Raw genomic sequence first — 24,656 nt, 5'->3', positions numbered from 1 at the left:
TAATATGTATCTGTCTGCTGGAGGGAGCAGAACTGATCACATGGATGACTGCTTCTCAACCTAGCATCACATTTGAAGCCATAGCTGCTTTTCAGACAGTCTTTCAAAAATACACAGGCTCCATCTAGTCTTTCTTATTGTAAAGCAAGTCATACAGACAGGGTTATTTAAGACAGCATCAAAGATTGTTTTTGATTTTTATACTAGTAGTCAGAAATCACAGGAAAAACAACCTTTTTTTTCATGTTGGTGTATTAGTTCTCTAAATCTTAATTAAAAACAAAGTTTTGATTTTTCTATTTGAAACAGAAGATGGTTTGTACATTCACCTAGATCTGTGTCTGTGCATAGAGATACACACACGCATGCACTCCTTCCCTCCCCACAAGCCTAGCACCATATAGAATACAAGAGAAACTGGGAGGATAGAAATCCAAAACTTTCTCCTGTTGCTGTGCTGGCTTTGACAGGGTTAAGTGAGTGCTCCTCATATCGTACATTTGTACTGCCGGTTCAGATAAATGGGTTTCATTTTATTGTTTACTTGTACTTGATAAGGTTCTTGGATTGATTCCGGTGGCTCACAATGCCTTCCAGGCACAGGATGTTATTCTTACTACTGCATCCAATGCCTTTCACAACAAAGTGGTTTTCTCTAAGGCAGGCAGGCAGGCATTGTGAAACTAAAATATCATCAAAATCAATTTCTCCATTTTTTTAAAATGAAGGAAATTCTGTGAAATTAAATCAATTCTGTGCCAGCACAATGACTGTAACAACCAGAAATATCAAGACAGCTGAAAAAAAATTATTATTTTGTCCCCTCTTCTACCAGTGTTGGACAAGACGAAGGCACCATGGAATCCATGATTCACCTTGTTAACTCACAGCTAGAAAGTATCTAAGCATGTTGTTTCAAATCACAGAAGCTACTCTAACAGAGCAGGCAAGTATTTTTTAACGGAATCAATTAGCAGCAGCAGCAACTCAGATTCCTATAATTGAAAAACTGTGTCTTTCTCCTCATTCACCTTCATCTCAAATACAGTTAATATTAATGTCCGGTGAACTCCAAAAGGATTTGCATGACTTTGCACTGGGAAATACAGTGAATATGATTATTTCAACAGAAGACTAAAATCAAGATTTTTGCATCACTTTCTCACTTTGTCACTGACTTGCATAGTCACTAAATACCTGTATATCTTTGTACACCTTCATCTTGTGTACCATCTGTAATAAGATGGATACGGACATCTAATTACCTAACAGAAATACCAGTAACATTCCTGACTAACAATAAACTATTTTAAGAACTTAATTTTTTAATTAATTAAAAGAAGCCAGAGAACTGATTTATTATCCACACTGTCTGGTGATTGTTTTGAACCTCCAAGACTGGGACCACCTTTTTGGAGCACATGGAAATTCTTACTAGAATAGCAATGCACAGTATTTCTGCTTATGATCTTATAAAGAAAATGAAGAGGTCATTAAAATAACTAAAGTTTTAAGATATTTTCCTGCTTTCTGTGTGTATTTGGAGAATACTTTACCTACATGAGTTTGTCCCTAGGCTTCAGAACTAGAGAACCAGCACTGTTTTTTATACATATGCCCTGGTCAAAATCTGCTAGGACTATTTTAAACTTCTGACGTTTTCTGGAATCTCATCCAGCTCTTTCCTCCATGTTAGCCTGCTCTAAATTGGAGCTTTGGGACTGGCTGCACGGAAGAACTCCCACATTGCAAGAGCAATTGCATTACAACACCTGTCTCACGCATCCTGCCTTCCTAGAAAATCCTGCCCCATGGAAAGCACCCGAGGCGTAACTGCAGAAGTGGTCAACACTGACAGCAGTATCTGTGAGCGGCAGCCCCTTCATCGGCCACAGCTACCTTTACCACAGCTTACCAATCTCGTAACACAGGGAACAGAGCAAATCATGTGTTACCTCCTCGGCTTCCACAACTCAGTAGCCTGTATGCTCACATAATGTTAAGGAGATGGTTGTTAAAGTCAATGCTTTCATCTGTGAGCTATGACTCAAGAGTAACTGCTAGAGGAGCACTAGGGTAATCGCAGCAAGTATGACAGGGATCACAAATCAGAACCTTTACTAACCTAAGAGTAGTATTTACTAGGACTAAATGCACTGCCCACAGAGCTCATAACCTGGTGAGCAGGAAACACCAGAGGTCTTTTCAATTCTGCCTTTCTTCAGAAGTTACATCCTCCCTCCCTCAAGGTCCATGAAGGGAACTAGCTCTAGTGAGGATTCACAACTCTGCATCCTCTATATGTATACAGAATGGACAGTAGTAACCTGTGATCCTCAAATCAAATTGGTATTTGTTTTTCTAGGCAAACTGTAATAGCATCATATGGAAAAAATGAAAGCCCTACTCAGAGCACTGTTGTCACTAGGCCTCAAACCCCGGAACCAGGAGATACAGATTCAAAACCATACAGAGCAGGGTATCAAATCCTGGTCTCTGACATACTGGATGATCACTTAAATGGTATGATAAAGAGGTGAAGGATGTTTGGGTCAAGTGTGCTAGTTTAGAAAGATTACTAAAAAACCTCTTTAGCTTACTGTAGAGCAATATGTTCAGCACCACCTTCTTACATTCAAGGACAGTTCTCTTATACTCATGAGGAATTTCACACCTGTGCCTGAGCTTTCCTTTCAAATTAGCTGCTCATCAACTCTATTGCTAAACAAACATGAAGCAGCTGTAGCTCTCAGACTATGATTAAAATTAAACCCTTCAAATCCAGCCTAGCTTAGAGAACCTCTGTACAGTTGTTCTCAATTGATTAACTCCAACTGGCTCACTACTAAAACTAATCTATTAATTTAACAGTCTGAAAAAAACTTCAAATAAAGCATTTCACATACAGGGGATCCAAATGATATTTCAAGTAAAACACAAAAAGATGATTCCACTAAAATGCTTTAAGAAAAATAAATAATTTATAGTTTTAAATTGCCTTTTTTTGCCTTAGAGCAGTTAAACCGTGGATTATTTTATCGATTCAACATTCATGTTTTGCTTTGCACAACACTGGAAAAACAGAATAATGCCATTATTGGTCTTCTAAGGGAGGTAACAGAAGATGCTAGGAACTACAAACCAATCAGCCCACTATCAGCTGCACGCACCACCTGCAGCAAAATACTTAGTGCTTACTAGAGGGCTGGGTTCCAACTAGGCTACAGAATAGTTTTTCGATCTGAACTTTCCAGAATACATACCCCCTCTGGGCAGTCAATGAAATAAAGGAAAAGACAAATAGGGCTGATCCATAGCTCTGCACTATCCTGTTCAATCATGATGTGATGCATAAAATTATGGAGCTAGAAAGTTAGCTACACAGTAGGTGAACGAGCCTTCTGCCATGAACTTTCAATACATTTCAGGAAACACTCCTTTGCCTTTAGAACTTCTCTTTAAGTAAGAGAAAATACAAGTCTACACAAGGACTTCTCTGCTGCTAGCTGCAACTCATAAATACGAGCAATACTAACCCAATCACATACTGTCCTTTTCTTTGTTTCTATTTTAGGTTGAAAAGTTTTGCCTCAAGATCTATGTCATTTTTACTGGTATGACTGAAGGGCTGAATCCTCTCCATGTAACATTCTAGTTAAATTACCAGTATTTCACTGGAACCTAAACAGTCCCATAAATGCACCTTCATTAGCATTCTCATGACTACGTTCTCCACCTGCTCACTCACTTCAGCATATAAAGTCTGCCAATATCTTCCCCACAAGATGGAGCTGGGTGTGGATTCACTTTGACACTCTATTTCCATCCCCACCTGTCCACCACATCTTATGGTACATGCAAAGTACACAACCTCTGAAAAAGAAACTCATAATACCATTTAACAATTATTAGACAATAGCCTGAGGCACTGCATGATTCCAGCACTAGGGATCTGTCTCTGAGCCAGATGGTCACGTCACAGTCTCCAAAAACTGGCACATAATTGAGGAAACTGCCTGATTCAGTTCTCAGGATTGTAACAGATGTAAAGGCCATGCCAAATTCATGTTAAAAAATAAAATAGAGAGATGTCTGTAGCTCTTTTATGGGAGATGGGAAGAGATAAAAGGCAAAACTTCTGTCAGTTGAGTATGTTTCAGGGATGAATGAAGGCACCATACAGCATGCAGCCTGTGTAGGGAATCTTACTACCCTTCAGGCGGAGGAAGAAACAGGAGACCCCAAGGATCTGACCCTTCAGACATCACCCGAGAGGATGGCTACGTTGCATTTCTCATGACAAGAGCAGACCACAACCCCAGCAGTAGCCAAAATCATGTCACCAATCCAGTCTCTCTGCAGGCAGACACTCTGTGGGGTGTCTATGCATCCAGACAAAATGAGCACTCTCTCACCAACATCAAAGGAGGTGTTTGGAAAAACAGCTGCCTCTAACTGCTCTTCCTCTTTCCACTAGCAAGGGACTCACAGGTAACTTTTAGAAAACCACATGACCTCCAGATGACTTTCATCTGAATCACATTCCCACACTGATATGTCCTTCTGTGAAGGTATCACTGGTAGAAAGACTTAAACTGAATTCACTCTGAAGTTCACCAACTTCAGATGAGAGCAGAGTAAGGTGCAAAAATTGATAAACACTCAAGCAGTCAACCTGTTAGAAGTTGCAGTCACAGCAGTAAATCCGATACAGACAAACCCAGGATCAACACAGACAATGTAGATTTAATACCCAGTCTTAATATGTATCTACCTGTTGGAAAGAGCAGAACAGATCAAATGGATGCCTCCTTCTCAATCTAGCATCACATCTGAAGCCATAACTGCTTTTTAGATGTTCTTTCAAAAACACACATTGGTGGCACAAAGTCTGGGGAGTCTTGTCACATGCCTCCACATGCAAGACAGGAAACAAGAAGTGGTACCTGCAAATATTCTTAGCATCTCTTATCAGGACCCACACGCCAAGAAGCAGAGGGAGAAAAGACCTGACACCTTCAGGTCAGAGGGTTGAGATAGTTGCTAGGTAAAGCAAGGAGGGGGTTTCACACAGCATCCAGGAGCCTGACAGCTCTCTTTCCATTTTTCCCTTTTTAGAGTTGCCACTGTCATTTGGTAGATGGATGCTCTATTTGCATGTGTGGGTATGGGTAAACTGTGTCTTACACTGCTACAAACCCTTGATTTTTAGTAACTGTATTGCCTTGGACTCATGTTGATTCCACAGGGCACTTCTGTTCCTCATTGCCTTTAACAGTCAGGTCACAATGTGGTCAGTGTTTATGTTTGTTGTCTTCCTGTGAGTAATCTGTCTCAGGCCATAACCCAAGCATGACATAGGAGTACAGTAACTCTGAACTGATGCTGAAGCTTTCCAGACTGCTACAGTAAACTACCGTGAATAGCGTTTCAAACAATATTTGAAAATATTATGTGGTTGTGAACCTTGACTATTATACACTGCTACCAAGAACGGCTGTCCTTTACACACTCCGTCAGCCCCTGAGAAGAAGCCTGACCTATGCATAAACATCCTCTCTTCTTTTTAATGTCCCAGTGCAGCAGAGGAGCACTGAAGGTCTATTAAGAGTGGCCTGGCTTGCAGGGCTCACTTCTTGCCTCACACCACAAGACCACCAACATTATTTTTACACTAAAAAACCTGCTCTACTTAAACAACATGACCATGTTCCCTGAATTTCATGCCATTTGGGGAACAAAAAAAAATTAACCATTGTTCTTTTCTTTTTTCACTCTAATTTCAGCCAGCTGCAATTGCCATCCTCTCACATCCTGTCCCTGGGTGAGGGGGCCTCTGCACTCACTGGGACAGACTGTTTGCCTTGCTCAGAACAGAGGGAATCTCCCTGTCTCCAGGGGAAAATGAGGTGCATGGCTACGGTGTGCGTAGCCTACATATCTGACCATAGATCCATAGATAGCCCGTTTCTACTGCTGAGGCCCTGGCCAATACCGTGTATCTTTTAACCAGACTACTTGTGGCTTTCCACTAAATACTGGAGAAAAATGCATGACCTATTCATGGATCTAGCAGAGCTAGACATTTTATACCTCCTAGATATGGCAATTCTGGACACCTCAGGCAGTGATGAAACCTGAGCTGGATCTCGGTCATCTGCAACAAATACAACAGCAACAATGGACCTTACCAATGCTGAATTATTGCCCCAAAGCCCAATGTAACCAGATCCAACACTGATCCCTACCCACCACAGGTCTAAACAACTGAAGCAGGTCTGGGAAAATTTCAAGTCTAGTGCTCTGAACCGGTTACAGCAGATCCTCACACACACCCTTTGGGACTCCACCCCCAAACAGCCCAAAGAACAGTATGGATATGGCTCAGTGCTCCATTAAGAAGTTAATTGTATAAATTACACCCCATCTATTGCACATGCCAGAAACTCTGCCTGGATTATTCCCTAGGACTCCGCTCCAGCCCGACAGTACTCTGGGATGCACTGAAACACATTAGCCCGTCTCACAAACTTCACCTTCTAAGATCTAAACCAGATCATGCCTTGTCACAACACAGTTTCATGAAGCTGTGACAGCAAAAAGACTATTTTTATATTTGGCAAATTAGATTTGGGATTTTCAGGACCACGAGAGACCCTTTCAGCAAAATAAAGTTTAATTGGGAAAAAATATTTTGTGCTGCACTTGGACTGTAAGAAAAGCACTGATGTACACTGAGGGTATGTTGTGGTGAAAACAGCTTGAAAACAGGTGATGCATATTGAAATGTTCCCTCTCCTTTTCTCTCAGGATCAGAATATGGGAAGATCAGCAGTTTCAACTCCCACTCACTTACCTGCTGTGACAGGATGCAAGCCAACAGATGTTGCCAACTCAAAGCACTAATCAGGCTAAAAAACTCACATTGGCTTTAAAAGCAGCATTTTAAAAAACAATAGATGTGGTCTTCTTTTGTTCTGCCTTTCAAATTTTTAAAACCTTACAATCAGGTTTTATGTCTCTTCATAACCATGAGGGACAAGAATTCTGGATTGTGTTGTATTTTTTTCAGTGGAAGCTAACAATGTGACATCATTCATTCATTCAAGTTACTGAAGCTTTAAAAAAAAAAGTCAAGCTGCATTAGGATGGTGAATGCTGCCATCTCTGGCTGCCATATTTCAAAACAGTTTCCATACACGGTGCTATGGGTTAGAAACTTTATTTACTAATGTCAAGAAGGAGGGGAAGACTGTAAACTCAACCTGTTTTGTTCTGCTTGTGCTGCTTTTAGAAAGCATAACACAAAAAGCTGGGCAAACCAGACTTACTAGCTATGTGATGGGCAAAATTAAAAGTACAATGAGATACTGATGACAGTCCTGATTAAGGCGAAGATCAGTAAGTTCTACATTTGCCTTTCATCTCTTTAACTGCTTCAAAATCTAAGAACATTGTTGTCATTTGGAAGTTCTTTGGATGAAAAAACAAGTAGGACTGTCTGAGCCAGGCCCTCACAAATAAGCAGGAGTTAAATGTATTTCTATTGCTTTTATATTGGGCCCAGGAAGGGAAAAAATAAACCCACAAGTGGAACCATCATCACTTACATTTTACACATTTACAAGGAAGTGAGTGGACAGGGATAATGAACAGCTCAGAATTCCCTTCAGAGCAAAAAGTTTCTTCCACCTTTGCCTAGACTATACGTATTCTATATGCAATAGTCTACAGGTCCCCCTTCCACCTCCACAATTGCTAAGTCCATACAAAAGCATTTTTTACAAGACATTCACTGCCACTGCATTAGTAAAAATTGCCTTTTTGTGGAAAAGCATCTGCATTCAGGACAAAGTACACAGAACCAGGAGTTATGGAGGATAAGAGAGGAAAATCACTTAGAATAGCTCTTCAAATTCAAATGGACAATGAAAACAATCATAGCAGGTAAATGCTCCAGTCCTGTTAGAAAAAAAAATGCAGAAAGGAATTATATGGCAATCCTGGGGGAGAGGAAACATAATTTACACAGAAAAAGTGTACAGTTTTATGACCAGGAGGATAGCAGCGCTGAAAATGAACACCCTGTCACGGATTCATTCTCCTTTTAAGCCCTGCCAATTCTTATCTCCATTGAAATTATAAAGGATGCCCATGTAGTCTCAGAGGACATGGAGTAAGAAAAATACATAGCCCAAAGGGAAGTCACATACTTTTGCAGGGGGGTGGGGGGGGGCTTACACTCGGTAAGCCACTTCTCAGAAGGAATGCTGTGAAGGTGAGTAGGCCTTTCCCAGACCATGCAAAACCACCTGTTTATCTCTTACTAAGTCACAGAAGAAATACAAAAAGGAAGAAACCTTTTTAAAAAAGCGCTAGTTAGAAACTGTATTTAAATTAAACTTCATTATCGGCTAACAGAGAACAACCACAACAGTGCTACGTATACCTAAAATGGCAAATCTTTCCCCATGGATCCTGTGGCTTTCCTAATGAGATAAACAAACTCAACCACATATAACAAAGGAAACAAGGCTCACTGGAGACAAGAAAAAAGCGTGTCCCAGAGAGGGAGAAGTCTGCATATGAACACATAGCACAAAGCAGGTAACTTGCCACAAATTCCTCTCGTGTTTAATTTATAGTGGAATCCACATTTGCCCTACAGTACCAGTGAATAACGGAAGGGGTTTTCAACCACATTGCATCAAACATGCTAGTTATTTGTCAGGAAACATCAAAAAACTTCAAATACACCCAACTTACAGAATAAAATTTCCATCTCATAAAACCTGAAATTACAGTATATAGCAGTAAGTTGCTTCTTAAGCACTGGAAGTAATGCAGTTTGATTTTTCACTCATTAGTGTCCTATGATTTACTAAGAGTTTTTCCTCACAGACTCCTTTCTGCTTGAGGGTTCTCTCCCATCTCTAGTAAGATGGGAGTTCATATTGCAACCCTTCCCTCCGTCGGGGAAGTTATAGGTCTTTTTCCTACTTACCTAAAAACAGTTTAAGAACTCACCAGAGTTCATTTATCGTTGTGACCTCCACCTATCTGTTAAATTGGAACAAAACTGGCCAGTTAAAAAAATATTGATAAAGAAACATAGATTAACAGGCAGAGAGACAAACATTTTTATATGCATACAAAAAATGTCCTTAGTACATCAGGATAAAGATCAGAGCAATTAGTGGAAACGAATAACAGAATTTGAAGTACACATGATAAGGCATTTAGGATGACAAGCAGACACCAGAAGGTCTGAGCCCAAGTAAACACCATACAGAGTTGTAATCTGCATGACATCACCATATATTCACAGTTGCCTTTTCATTTCTCTTTTGAATTCCCTCAGTGTCCAGCAGAAAGGGATTTTAGTGAGTGCCCTGTCCCCCATTGCCAAACCGTAGAGCAGGGTCTCAATGTCTGGAGAAGCAGATATTGAGAAGGCCTGGCCAGCTACAAAAACTTAGCCACAGTAACTTTACAGAGCGACAGCAGAGGAAAGTGAGAGAGTGATCAGGCTGAAGAAGCCACACCCAACACAGGCTCTCTGAACCAGGGATGCTAAGGACTGGGGAGGTCTGAGCTGGGGCTCCATCCTGCCCCTGACAGGCTGAGAAACCCTATTTTCCAAATACTCTAACTACTATACCATAAGCTGAGTAGTAGAAATGCCATTTTGAGAATATTTACTTACCTGTGCTAAAAATCTAACACTAACATTTTAGGTTTTAAAAAAGGTAATTTCAGGTCACATTTAAAACTTAGAAGTTATAATAAAAGCATTTTCAGCATGCAGTATTAAAAATGCCAAGAATCAAATTAGCTTTTTATTTACATCTGTCATGTCACTGTGGTATGCACCATCATGTCCTGGGGATGCTTCAACACTCTCACACAACTGCTGCTGAGTATTATGAAAAACCACCACAGCATTCTAGTGTATGTATTTTGACCCACTGGGGAAAAATTAAAATACAGTTGCTCTGGTTCTAACTCACATCAAATTTCACTCCTTCTGTAAATGAGTAAACAAAACTATATCATTCTTGGCTGTTACATCAGTCAGCAGCTTAGATATTTCACAAGGGCCCCATACTTATAAATGAAAGCAAAAAAAAGCATATAAACTATCTGTCAACTCTGCTGTCAAGAGAGCTAATTCAAGTTTCTCTGGTTTGGGGAGGTATTTTTATATTTCCTAACATAAATAAACAAGACAGAAAAAAACTCCAAAGCGCCCAAGTTTTGGTCCAGCCTCTTACGACACTAGGCTATATCCATGGATGCTCAGCACTCCACTTCCATCAATCCTGAGTGTCTATAGGAAACATTGTTTGTAATGATCCGCTTCAAACTTGAATGATGAAAGTGCACATTTTGCAAATGACACCTCAGCCAGTCTGCCCCATCTGCATGAGAGACAGCAAATGATTTCACTCTTTAGGCATTCAAAATAAAATGCACATGCGGCAAATTCCAAGCTGGCAGGAAAATCCAGTCATTAAAAAAGTGATTTGTTTTCTACATTTGCAAACACAAAGGCTCCATTTATTTCCAGTGCCATAAAGAAAATGAACTGTTATATTTTTTTAAACAGTCATAGCCAGCACATTTTGGAAATGTTTTAATTTCAAAAATACTAACTAGCAAATTAGAGTTTAAATAGCTTTTCTAAAGTGGTACCATTTTAGATACAGTTTTCTGATTGATGGCATTGCTTTGCCCTGCAGGAAGAGGTTTTACTGTCTTCTGTATATACTGTAGTGATGCCTGTTTGTTGCTGGAGTCACTAAATTGAAGAAGAAACCTAAACTACGTGACTTTTAAATAAAACTATATTCATTAACAATAAGATATATTTTACATTATGGGAGTCTGAAAAAATCTACATTTCTTTGAAAATGAGAAATTTATGGTCTCTGTCCTTCTTTCTTTCCCTCTTTCTCTTCATAAAGGGGAAAACAGAATAGCAAATAAAGAAAATAGCAAACATAACTGATATAGCCCCATCTTAAGAAAGCTTATAAGCATGCTTAACTTTACACAGAATGTGTTGCTTAATTGAATTCACTGACACTATTCCCAATACAGAAATGTAAGCATGTGTGTAATTCTTTCTAGGATCAGGATATGTAAGGGTGATCTGTAATGAAAATGGAACTATTAATTTTTTTCAAATTTCTTAATCTGCATTTATTTTTGTGGCTATAGCAACATCTGGCGGACAAACAGCAAAACATAAAGCCTGTGCACTTCAACAACAATTTAACTTAGATAATTCTTAGTAACTTTAAAGTTATTATGTCTCTTACAAACTGCTTTATATTCTTAACCAAAAGTGGTCAAGGCATCTTTGTTTCATAACATACTAAAATACTACCTTTTCCTCTCCCATCTTACCTCTCAGGCAAGTGCTGGTATACTTTGAAGTGCTGGTCATAGTGTATCAATGTATACTGGCCCACTTTGACAAGAGTATACAAATACCCCACAAATGCTAAGGTTGCACAGTTAAGCAATCAAAAAATAAGATCGATCACAAATAAAGTTGTAAAGTTAAAGCAGAGTTAAGAAAAAAATAAAGAACCCCTGCAGATTTGCTCTCCACAGAATCAAAGCCTAAAAAGAACTCAAAATAAAACCCCAAAATAACCAAAACACTGAAGGACAACTTAGCATGGAAGGGTGCGGCCGAGCGATCAACATGCTGACAGGCATTCTTTTTGCTTCACTCATTTCCTCTGTGCTTTCTTCTAATTCCTATGTAATTGCACTCTCATTTTTTCATATTCCCTTTACTAAAATTTCTGCCTTACAGGTATATCTGTTTAGAACCAGCAAAAAAAAGTATTTAATGATAAAATGAGAGTCATATACAATTATAACTATATTTGCTAAAATTGCTTAATGCTGAGGTTAGCTTGAATTAATTTCAAACAGGCTGGAGACATAAGAATATAGAACAAAACAAGAATATACTGAATAAAATGTTTTAACAGTAAACAAGCCATTGTACCTACCACCAAAAACAAGGAAGCAAACTAAGGAACAACCATGCTATTATCGGTTGTAAAATTCTAAGACAGTATCAAAAGGTTTCTAGAAGTCAGGCAATATTCTCTAGAAATGTGAGAACAGGAAACAATGTATTTGAGGGTGAGGTTGAAATCAACGGATGGATTGCTAGTAGTCTGGCCAGGTATCTCGATCTTCTATTCGGAAATCTGGATCTTCTCTGGTCCTCCACATACAGTAAGATGTGTGGGACCTTCACAACCTGACTAGATCAAGACTTTACAAACACAGTACTTCCCTGATGGCAGCTCCATGCAGACATCAGAATGGGTCAGCAAGCTGTCTGTCCATCATTGCCTGCAGCTTTCTGTACTGCCTATTTTTTCAGCTTTTACTGGAAAAACTAATTGCAAGATTCAAGTCCCTGGGACTGGTAAGTCAATAAATCAATAAAGTCACATACTGTCTACCACAGCAGCACTCTGCTTCAAGTTATCTACTTCCCAAACACTGATCAAGGAGACAACTGTCTTTCACTGACAAACTGCAACAAAGGAAGGCCCCGGCAGGAAAGTAGCATGCCAGAGACACAAAAAACATATTCTGAATTTACACACACCAGCAGCTTGATTCAAGTATTGCTTTTGCTGAAAAGCCCATGCCTCCTCCCAATGGCCTTCTCCCCAAAGCTCAAAAACGGGGGACTTGCCAAAAACTCCTGAAAGTCCATTACTGTTGCTTTCATTTTACATGGCAGGTGTGATCACTCCAGTTTCACAGATAAAAACATGGCGTTAGTCATGCTAGGCATGTAGATACAAATTGAAAGCATTTTGGTGAGAAGTGGCAAGGTCCTGGATCCAATCAAAGTATCTGTGGAAGACACCTGCAGTCATCCACAATCTCCAGGGTCATGCACTGAGACATTACACATGCAGAGTTTTAGCACCAAGCCATGATTTCGGTGATTTTAAAGGCTTTGACATAACCATGTATAAGACTCCCATTTCTTACTTGTATACATTTGTGGTGCTGAGAACTTGCAAGCATAGCTAAGTAATGAAATCAGAAACCAAAAGGAACCAATCTAATCCAAGTATCTCTATGTGTACATGTAAAACAAGATTTGATAGGAATGGTTATCTTTCATTTGACCAGCTAATATAATCAGCAGACAACCTTTTGGGCACAAACCCCATTCCATTAGTGTGAAGTAGAAACAAAAGACCAGAAGACTAAATACAAATTACAAATGACTGCTCTAATTGGGAGTCTAATCACACATATACTAGTAAAGCCATTCCCCAAAGAAGAAGTAGTGGTACCTGTAACTGTGTGAAAAAGGTGGTTATACCCCTAGAGGAAAGGCTGAGGTAGATTTTACTCTGTGGAATACCAAGTGGCTAACAGGATGGGGAAAATCATCATAAAGCTCATTTTGCCCCTAGTTTGGTGCACGTGGTTGACTTACGAGCTTCATTTCCCCAACTTGTCTTCACAGGCTTCCCTTGAAGCTTTTGTTCCTGCATCAGCATGGCCTGCTGCCCGGCACTTGTGTTAACACCGCACTTGCTGTACCCACTGCCGCTAGCCACCACGCTTGGTAAAAGGCACAGGCCCAAGGGCTCTGCTGTGAGTCCATTAGGTGTGCTTTTAAACACACACACGAAGAGGTCACTACCACACGCTGGACAGGAAGCTGTAGGCTCTTCACTCCCCAGCGCCAAGGGTCCACAGTCCTGCAAAGCGCTAGAGCCACCAGTAGAGCCAAACCAGACTTAGAAGGAAAAGGTGCACAGGGAGATGCTCTTAAACGTAATTTTAAACTTTTCTGGTTTTACTTTTCCCCTGAAATTCTGTGTCCGCGACCCGCGACGCTAAGCGAACGAAGGCGCGCTAAAGAACGCGGATCGGCTCCTCCCGCCCCAGGCCCTGCCCACAGCGCATGCGCTACGCGCCCCACAGGCGAGCAGTGGGCGCATGCTCGGGAAGTAGCGAAACGAGGGTGGATGAAGGTTGTCGCTCCGGGGCTTCCGTCCGATCGGCAGTGCGTAGCCGGGTGTGGCCTTCGGCGCTTGCCGTAGCCCGACATGGCGGAGTATTCCTGCGTTAAATCCACCAAGCTCGTCCTCAAAGGGGCGAAAGAGAAAAGGTGAGGAGTGGGCTGCCCACCGCCCCTGCCCCGGGCTCCCTGCGCCAGCCGCCGTGCCGCTAGCTCGGCGGTGCCTCGGAGCAGGCCCGCCAGCTGGGCTCCCCTCGCTGCGTTGGGGTCGCGTCGGAGGCTGGGCTGCGGTGAGGCCAGGCCAGGCCAGGCTAGGCCGTCCCGACCCTCCGGCTGCCGGTATGACTGGGCACGCTGGCCAGGGCAGGGGTTTTCCGGTTGTCAGCCCCTAGCACCCGGCTGGTGTCAGTGACCCGCCCCTGTAGGGGCTGGGTCGTAAGAGAGAGTTCGCTGTGGAGGGGCTGCGTCAGAGGCACATTCTTACTTCTTTGCATCTCTCTTTGCAGCAAGAAAAAGCACAAGGAGAAGAAAAGGAAAAGGGAAGAGGATGCAGCAGAGCAACTTGATATTGTTGGTGAGCTGCTTTCCAGGAATTACGTGGCAGTATGGAAACTGTAGGGGACAGCAGAAGCTGAAGAGATTGTTACAGGACGTTGTAAACTAAGGGTGGTCCCTGTAAAGGTTTATCATTATTTCTCAAAACATATTATTTGTATGTTGGGATCTTGCTAGACTCCACATGGAACTTCTGACCCTAATGGGATGGGTTTTCCACTTATCTTTTTAGATAACATATGTTGTTATATAATCTCAAGCTACTTACCAGCTTTGTTGGTTTTTTTTTTTCCCCAATGATATTTGCTTCAGGAGGAGAGACTGTAATGCTGTTATTTAACGAGTGCATTTCTATATAAATAATTTATGTCTTCTGTACTATTACGTTGAAAATTAGCGGTTGGATCACCTGTGCTTTCTGTTCTTACTCTGCCACTAGTTACTTTCTGACTGGCTTCTTTAGTTCACTCAAACCTTCAATCCTTTCAAAAGGAAAAGAGTCTTGGTTAGTTTGTTTATTTGTTTTTAATTTGACATACTTGCTTGACTGCTGTGATGTGTTCACATTATAAATTTGGTCCTGTTAATTGAAACTGAAGACACAAACATTAAGCAGTAACAAAATATAACTTTACTTTTTCCTTTTTCATAAAATAGAAGGATCGAAGTATGTATGCTCATGAGCGGTAACTTGACATACTGTTGCCCTTTGGCACTATCATATCCTTAATTGATCACAGTTCACTTTACAAACAAAACCAGCTATAAAATAACTACAGAGTTATGAGACAACTCAGATGTGTACTGTAGCACAGTGCACATTACAGGATAAATGTAGTTTTCTATTATGTATATATAGCCATAAGCTAAAACAGTGCAAGGGGAAGTAATCCTTGTTTGTGTGTGAAAACAGATTATGATACATGAGAAAATGGGCTGTTGTGTCTTACACTAGAAGAATGTTACAGATGTTCTACATTCTTCAGTTTAGCTGGATTTCAGAAAAGTGGGAGGGATTTGGAAAATTCATACATTGATCTGAGAGCCCTGACTGTGTAGGCCAAGACAATTAGCTCCGTATGTTGTATAAAGATAGGGGAAGATTATTTCTGCTCAAGGCAGATTGACTTGCCAAATTTACCATGTGAGAAAAATGCATCATATTCAGATTAATTAGAAATAGTTACTACCTTAATCAGGTAGCAAATATTTGTAAGACAGTATACCAGGAGAAAATTTTACTCTGTAAAAAATATAAACGTCGTAATTCTAATTCATGTGTGTGGGCAGGGCTACCTTTGACTTTGGTAGAATTCTGTGGGGCTCAAACATTCAAACACAGATTGGCTTGAACAACTGATGTCTAAGTATTACAGCTCACATGAAGTAATTTAACAGCAAGATGAGATAGTTTATCTGTTTCTGTTGTGTTGGAGAGTCTAATGATGGGATATGACCCCAAAACTGCAGGAAGCTGGTCCGGGGGGAAAAAAAAACAAACACGCCTTCCTTGTAAGGTGTGTCTTTGCTGGATCAGCTGAATGGATCAATTTGCTCTATGGACTAACACAAAGAAGGGATGAAACGCAGGAGCCTGTGACTAAGGATGACAGGGTGGGTAGAACAGCAGGACTTTGTTTCAGCAGCAACACCATTAAATTGTCTCTGTAGTATAAAATAATGCGCAGAGATCTTGAGGTACCAATTGTATCTTTAGATTTTCAAATCTCAGAGAAGACATGGAAATATCATTTCTTGAACTACTGTAATCAGAAGTTGTAATTACTCTATTAACTGTCATGGTTTTGTATTTTAGGAAACTGGTGGGCTATCAGTAATTTTGGTGAAATTACAGGAACTATAGCTATAGAAATGGATAAAGGAGCTTACATCCATGCCCTCGACAATGGCTTGTTTACACTTGGAGCACCACATAAAGGTTTGTTTCAGGAAATTTGGAAATAAGCAGTTTTAGTAAGGAAAGGCATAAAATTAGCATCTCTTAAAGGCAAGCAGTTTTACAGTTAAAAGCAGTTTATTAGAAATAATGCAATAACACTAGCCATAGCATGCAGATGACTTAAACCTAATGACTACTAATCAGTTTCACTTATGTAGTTTCTTGCTGTTTTATTTGTACAATAAATTGAACTGCCTTGGAAATGATCACCTGTTAAAGGCCGTACCACTTACTGGATAAAAAGCAGTATAACCTTTATTAAATCCTATAAAATCTTTATAGTGTCAGCTGAAGGGTCTCAGGCAGATGAGTTTCAAGGTTTATTGCTGCATCCTCATCTTAATATACTTGTTTTGTTGCTCCGCAAATAGGTTACTAATGTGGCGGGATGATTAGCTAGTCCTTACTTTGAATTTGAAAGCCATCAGTCAGACAAGGGTTGTTCCAGAACCCTGGCAGTGTGTTTCACCTCCAGGGTGAGATCAAAGCCACAATGGCAATATTATCTCATTTTGGTTTTGAGGGATGGAGAGGCTAGTAGCTTTCAGGGTACTGAGTTGTGTTACCATAGCTGAACTGTAATACATTTTCTTGTGGAAAAAGTAACATTACAAGGAGATTAAGGTTTGTCAAAGCCACCTGGAGAATTACAAAACATTCTCAACTGTAAATTTCTTTACACAAGGATTGTCTTTATTGTGTGTCTTGTTTTAAGCACTCTAAATATATAAACATAAATGAGCACCTGCATTGCTCTTTTGAAAGTGAATATTCAAAAAAGGAATTTTTGAAGAAATAAAGTATTGCAGCTTTCCATAGTATCTTGCAATGGCTGTTGTTTAGTTCTTTTTGAAACTGCGGTATTAACAGGTTAAAATATTGTATGTTTAATATTTAATACCTAACTAATGGAAAATTCATTCCTCAGATGATGAAGGCCCTAGTCCTCCTGAACAGTTTACAGCAGTAAAGTTGTCTGATACAAGGTAATTACTGTAATAAAATGTTACAAGTTTTAATACTTGCTATCTTTGTTTCTGGTGTGAATACATGGTTTAATATCTTCTTGAAATACACTGCCTACTAGTAATGTGTTTGTGATGTGGTGGATATTGTGAATTGCTTGAATTAAAAACATTCTTTATTGTTTTCCTGCATTTTCTCTTTGAGGATTGCTCTGAAGTCAGGTTATGGCAAATACCTTGGTATAAATTCAGATGGACTTGTTGTTGGACGTTCAGATGCAATAGGATCAAGAGAGCAATGGGAACCTGTCTTCCAAGATGTAAGCTGTTTGACATAATTTATTTGATGTTCCTAGCATTTGACTGTATTTTGAGTTAATCTATATTGAGGTTCTTTGTGCAGTAAAAGCCTTTTGCAATCTCTTCCATATTGTAACTTTTAATCTTCTGTTTTCCCAACTGCAATGCATTTACTATAATTGGAAGTTCTTAAATACTTCAAGTTGCTGCATTTTGGCAGCTATAAGCATCTTAAGAGTGAAGGAGCCAGCAAGTCTGCTGGCTAGCTATTGAATTGTCCATGTAGAAAAGAATAAAAAACACACTTACAGAGTTCTCTGGTGTATTGTAGAGGATAAATGTTATGAATCAAGGATTATATACAAATTCTTTATACTAACAATATGTGATATTATTTCTGCAGAAGAAAATGGCATTACTAGCAGCAAATAGCCGTTTTATTAGATGTAATGAGGAGGGAGACATAGAAGCCAAAAGCAAAACTGCAGGGGAAGAAGAAATGATAAAGGTAATCTATAACTTCTACAATTAATACAGGGTTGGCACAGATATTCAAACAACCAGGTGTCTGTGTGCTACAATTTACTGTTAATATAGTTATAATCGTTTTCTATAAGCTGTCAAGTGATTTGGCCGCAAGAAAGGCAAATGAGCTCCAGGGCTGCATAAACTGAGACTTCAGTAGAGATAGGAAGCTATTTTATTACTACAGAAGGGCAAGACATTGCGGGGGCAAGACAGTCTATGTGATACTCCAGATAGTTCTCAAAAGCTTGGTATGGGAGAGATGAATTATGACTGAAGCAGGGACAGAGAAGGGTTTACCGGTGTGCTGGTTTTGGCTGGGATGGGGTTAACTTTCTTCATAGCAGCTAGTATGGGGCTGTGTTTTGGATTTGGGCTGGAAACAATGTTGATAAAGCAGGAATGTTTTAGTTACTGCTGAGCAGGGCTCACACAGCACCAAGGCCTTTTCTGCTCCTCACCCCACCCCACCAGCGAGTGGGCTGGGGGTGCACGGGAAGTTGGGAGGGAACACAGCCGGGACAGCTGACCCCAACTGACCAAAGGGATATTCCATACCATATGACGTCATGCTCAGTATATAAAGCCGGGGGAGGAAGAAGGAAGGTGGGGACATTCGGAGTAATGGCGTTTGTCTTCCCGAGCAACCGCTACGCGTGATAGAGCCCTGCTTCCCTGCAGATAGCTGAACACCTGCCTGCCGACGGGAAGTGGTGAATTAATTCCTTCTTTCGCTTTGCTTCTCCGCGCAGTGTTCTTTTGCTCTACCTATTAAACTGTTTTTATCTCAGCCCACGAGTTTTCTCACTTTTACTCTTCTGGTTCTCTCCCCCACCCCACCTGGGGGGAGTGAGTGAGCGGCTGTGTGGTGCTTAGTTGCCAGCTGGGCTTAAACCACGACAACCGGAATGATGCAGAAGGGGAGATCTTTTAAGTAAGAGAATGTAAAAAGACTCTCTTGACTTCATCTGGATGTGGAAAATATATTTGTGTCTCCAAACAGAGAGAGGTGTCTACTAGTCAGAGCAATAATATTAAGTCAGTCTCTGAAAAAGGCATTTTACCCCTGCTAAAACTAAGAACTGTAATAGTGCTTCTTTGAGATGAAGGCAATTATGTCTTGGAGTAGTATTAAGGATTACACTTAATATTTCCCATACTTCAGGCAGCTCTTGTTTTTATTGCAGTTGTCTCCAGTTGTGAATTAACAATTTGAAAGCTATGAACTTAAAAAGTCACTGTGATTCTCATTCTGTTATGAAGGATATATTGTTGTTTTTAAAAATAAAACAGGCGTTTTCTGGTTTGTGGTTTTTTTCCTCTCAACGATTAGATTCGTACTTGTGCTGAAAGAGAAGCTAAGAAGAAGGATGATGTTCCACAAGAAGACAAAGGAAATGTTAAACAGTGTGAAATCAATTATGTGTACGTAGTTTAGAGCTCTTAACAGGCTCAAGTACCTTTTCTTGCTTCTCTTTGGGGCTGCCTTTGGTGGAAGGGCCAAACTCCCACCCAGTCTTTCACTCGCTTTCCCCTCAGCAGGACAAGGGAAGAAAATAGGATAGGAAAGTTCATGGGTCAAGATAAAGACAGGGAGATTGCAAACCAGTTTCCGTCACAGGCAAAACAGACTCAACTTGTGGAAAATTAATTAAACTTATTGCCATTAAAGTAGATTTGGGTAGTTAGAAACAAAGACAAAAATTAAAAACAACACCTTTCCTTCCCCCATCTCCCAAGCTCAGCTTCACTCCAGATGACTCTGCCTGCTCCCCCAAGCAGGATGGGGGTACGGGTCAATACATAGTTGTTTATTTCTGCCACTCCTTTCCTCTCCCACTTTTCCCCTGCTCTGGCATGGTCCTCTCCACAGGCTAGAGGGGAATATCTGCTCTGGCACCTGAAGCACCCCCTCCCTCTCCTTCTCTGTTCTTCATGTTCACACTGCTGTTTTGCACTCCTTTTTCCTCTCTTCTCTGCCTGTGTGGCATTTTGTCCTTTCTTAAATATGTTTTCACAGAGGTGCCACTGGCTTTGCTGATGGACTTAGCTGAGTCCTGCAGTGGGTCGGTTGTGGAGCCAGCTTTGTCCAGCATGGGGCAGCCCCTGGCCTTTTCTCACAGAGCCCACCCCTGCAGCCCACCCCACTACCAGCACCTTGCCACCTACACCCAATACACTGTTGCTCCCTGACTTGTCATGCTAGTAGTTGAAGAAAGGGCTCTTTAGAACTTGTAACCATGTCATGCTAATCATGTAGGGGCTTATTCCCACTTAGACTGTCAAAAAGAAAACTGAATAGTTTTCACCTACAGAAGTCAGTGCAATATTTGATACTGTGATGGTTTGCTGGGTTTTGTTAGGCCAGTTGTCTGCTGCGTCATAAACTTAGGTTTCTTATCACAGATGTTGTTTTACTGAAAAACAAACTTTAAAGAAGTTGTACTTTTTACATTTTTTCCCCCCTTACAGAAAGAAATTCCAAAGTTTTCAAGACAAAAAGCTTAAAATAAGCAAAGAAGATACAAAAGCCCTCAGAAAAGCCAGGAAAGAAGGCACTTTTCATGAAATGCTGCTTGACAGGTACTTCAAAGTACAAGAAATAATGTACTGAGTTCAAAACTACTGGGAGATGGAATTACAGTAAACCTGGGGTACAAAAGAGGTCGATTTCAGGGGGGTGGGGTGTTGAGCTTTTCCTCTCTGGTCAGTGTTCTGCCTGAGTTCTGGGGTTGGCTTTCTTTTTTGTTCTGAATTTTTACTTATTTAGCTGAAGTTTTCAGGTCTGGATTTACCCAGAAATGAATTCTTTTGGAAATCTTCAGCTAGGTTGTTCAGTTTGTTTAGTACCGAGGAGTTAAGGGATCAATCTTTTTAATCACCAAAATTAAGCTAACTTTTAACATTGTCAATACCTACGGCACCAGAACATTTTGGAGGGGAAAGCTGCATTTTAAAAAGAAATAGCATTGATTAAGAACAGTCTTCATGTTATCTGTAGGAATACATTTTTTTCCCCTGAGCTGAGCCTATAGAAAGTGTCTTGAATTTTTAAAACATTTTACATAGGTATAAAGTATAAATATTTGCAGTAATTCAGTGGGTGGAATGCAGAAGACTACTTATGATAATTGCAAGTGATGTGAGAACACTCCGGGGCCATCACAGGTTGAGCATGCGTTTCACATCACATTGAATCTGAATTGCATTCCTCAGAGTGTACAAATGCAATTCATGATGATTTGAAGGGAAAGACAAGGTTAACTTTAGACATTGCAGTTGTAGCTCCTTGAGAAAAAAAGTTAATTAACACATCCGAAGTGGTGTTAGGCTTTTATATGTGCTTTGAAGCAAAGTTTAAGAAAAATTGCCCTCAATGGTTCTTTAATACTTTGAGGCAGATAAACCATGCAGTTGTAATCATATTTGGTCTTAATCTCAATCTTGTTTCATTATTCTTTCCATATAGGAGAGCAAAAGTGAAAGCGGATAGATACTGCAAGTGACAACCAGCTGGTCCATCTTTTTCTGCATCTTTGATGATAGGGTCAAATTGAAAACAAGACTAAAATGTTTTATAAATATTTTTTATTGAAGACAATTTGCTGATGTTTTTATTACATTATTTTTAAAGGATCACCTGAGAGCTATAATTAAGCATCAAACTAATGTCATCTTTCAGTAATGAATGCTATTAAGTTTACTCTAAAATGGCATCCTATTGAAGTAGTGAGATAATTATTTAATGGAAAAGAAATTGACCCACTGAATCTTCCAGGGTTGGTGAAAGGAACCTGAACTTAGAGACAGGGTAGAAGACATTAAGGGCAGAAGAGAACAATGATGAAGTTGAAAAGTAAAATATGGTTAACACATTGAACCATTAAGAAATACGTAACTGTATTGAACAAGAAAAGATAATTGAAAATGCATGTCTTGGCACACATCATACCAGATCCTGAGTAGGACACCTGTGGAGCCATTCTGCACTGCTTCAGGTGAGGACTGGGACAGAATATTCAGGCTTCATAAAACAATGTTCAAAACAGACTCACTGTTCAGGTTGATAAATGGCATAATCCATATGCTGGCAAGAGTGTTGACAAGTCACAAGAACCCTATTACAAATGAAAATGCAGGTGCTTCATAAGAAAAGGGGATGAGTCTTTTGTGTTAGTAGGCTGCTTATTTTACAAGACATAAGAACTGATTTTGCAAACTTGCTGGTTTCTTTACAGCATGGACTTTGTTTAATAAAACAGAAGGGACTTTTCTTAAGGTCATAGTATAATATGCATTCCTAGTATCTCATATAAAATATGGTTATCTGTGTCTGTTCTGATTACCAAGAAGCTTTTCAGTAAGAACATGTCCATAGGAACTACCTCAGTCAGAACAATTGCTTACTTTCTCCACAGCTTCTGTAATCTGCATCACAAAGATTACTTGGTAACGATGTTGAGGATTTTTATGGTAATAGTTTAAACTGTCTCCATGGAGCTTCTCCTAGCTGTCAAGTTGAACTGCATATATGGCACAAAACTGTAAGCTCATGCAAGATAATGATGTGTCTAAAAAGAGCACAAGAACAGACCAATAAAGTCCAGTCAGTAACGGCAATTTATTGGCCCAATTTCATAGGCAGTTGGTCTTGAGGAAGAAGCAGGAAGAATTCAAGTATGTCAAAATAGTTTAAACCCTCTTGACTTTTCAGCATGAAAACAAATTATAGCTGAGGTTAGCAATAAAAGCATTTATTTTTCAAAGAATTTGGAAAAATATGGCTATAGCTTATACAGATTTTATGGAACCAAAAGAAGAAAATCTCCATGGGCTGAGCATTCATGATATGTGACATAGGGATTCTTAAAACTCATCTGTTTCTAGGAAAGCAAACAAAATTCCAAACCCTTCTCTGATGGCATTTTTAAGCTTTCCATACCTAGCTCTAGCTTGCTGAGTACAGAGATTTTTGCCTTAGGGCTTTTCCCTCTAAGGTAGTAGAATTTACTTGTTTTATACCTGTTAAACCTACTATTCATTTAATACCTAATTGACAAGAATAGGCACGCTCACTAGTTCCTTGTATAAATATCTATTTTGGAATGAGTGCCTTTTCCCACTTTAGCTTTTTCTGCTGAGGGAGATACTAAATGAGAAATCAAAATACCCCCTCTGGGGAGCTGGTTTGTACAATTACATTGGGACAGCTGTGCTTCTAACTTTATATGGACAAATCCTTGGAGACCTTCCTATCATTCCAGCTGCTCCTTAAAGTTTTGTATTTTAATGCTGATAGAAGTTACAACAAAATGCTGAGAAATTAAATAAAAGCAAGGTCTATGCTGAATGATAAAAAAAAAAAGTAAAGCTAAATTATCAAGTAAGAATTTTGCCCTCAGTTTTCAGAGCTACAAAAGACCCCTCAGTAGCTGTTTTTCTGAACTCAAATGATCTTCTAGAGATTTGTCTTTCCCCCCATATCTACCACTTACCTGATTCTTTCAGGAAATACTGTTAACCAAAATGTAATAGTATCAGATGGTCATTATCAAGTTCAATAGCTTCATTTCAAAGTTTTCACAGATTTTATTTCTAGTTCTGGTACAAAACTTTGAGTTTACTCTTTCAGCGTACCACATAGCAGCAATGACTGAAAATTATCTTTATTTCCTATCAGTTTCTATTAACTACACATTCTTTCAAAGCAAACAATTGCTGGGAATTCCAATGTGTTTGTAGTGAGACTCTGCATTAAAACATTTTCAAAAAGAAACTATAATTAGCAGAACTGGTTTTTTTATTTTACTTTTGTAAGTAACTCCAGAATTATATTAAAAATTCCTCACAAATCAATAACCCAGTTATAAAATCTTACTAATTGTATCACATGTGAATATTTGGCTTCTATTAAGGGATTGGCTTCAAGAAAAATTAAAGGTATATAAAGTACCAAGTACCAATAGTAGGCTATTTGCTATATGGCTTAAGCCCTGGGAGATGGCCTGTACAATAACGTAGTCCAGAGAAAAAGCTCCCTGGCATTTAGTGGTCTTGAGAGAGAATAGTTGGCTTTTCCAGGGAACTCTGTGTATAACCTGATTCCTCTCAAGTAAAAATAGACACCCCCTCAATCAAAGATGGCCCCATAGGTGTAGTGTGTGGCTAGCTTTTTACCAATAGCGGAAATGGTCAAGCAGATGAAACTGATTGTATAGGTAGCTTAGAGGCTTTTGCATTGCAGTGTGTGTCCATATGCTCTGTAACTCAATTTTTGTAAAGAAGAGGGCTATGCTGCCTTTTCCACAGTAAGTAAAGGCCC

The 24,656-nt window shown here is 39.8% G+C and overlaps 1 protein-coding gene across 1 annotated transcript; it reads left to right on the top strand.

Moving 5' to 3' along the window:
• Positions 1-14,068: 14,068 nt before the first annotated feature.
• On the top strand, positions 14,069-23,414 carry FRG1 (FSHD region gene 1). The gene is made up of 9 exons (XM_059817717.1): positions 14,069-14,179; positions 14,536-14,603; positions 16,401-16,523; positions 17,473-17,530; positions 17,715-17,829; positions 18,213-18,317; positions 19,668-19,759; positions 20,807-20,917; positions 21,804-23,414. Exons 1-9 carry the CDS (start codon positions 14,118-14,120, stop codon positions 21,838-21,840), a joined length of 771 nt encoding a protein of 256 aa, XP_059673700.1. The 5' UTR covers positions 14,069-14,117; the 3' UTR covers positions 21,841-23,414.
• Positions 23,415-24,656: the final 1,242 nt, after the last annotated feature.

The sequence above is a fragment of the Gavia stellata genome, chromosome 5, assembly GCF_030936135.1.
Source record: "Gavia stellata isolate bGavSte3 chromosome 5, bGavSte3.hap2, whole genome shotgun sequence".
NCBI lineage: Eukaryota > Metazoa > Chordata > Aves > Gaviiformes > Gaviidae > Gavia > Gavia stellata.
The sequence above is the reverse complement of the archived record's forward strand: the minus strand, read 5'-3'. Positions and strand labels throughout refer to the sequence as shown.

Excerpts from the sequence above, each read along its gene's own strand:
- FRG1 (XM_059817717.1), top strand. The coding sequence starts at position 14,118 with ATGGCGGAGTATTCCTGCGTTAAATCCACCAAGCTCGTCCTCAAAGGG. Across the intron at positions 17,830-18,212 it reads GGGAACCTGTCTTCCAAGAT|AAGAAAATGGCATTACTAGC; the intron begins GTAAGCTGTTTG and ends TTATTTCTGCAG. Across the intron at positions 19,760-20,806 it reads CAGTGTGAAATCAATTATGT|AAAGAAATTCCAAAGTTTTC; the intron begins GTACGTAGTTTA and ends CCCCCCTTACAG.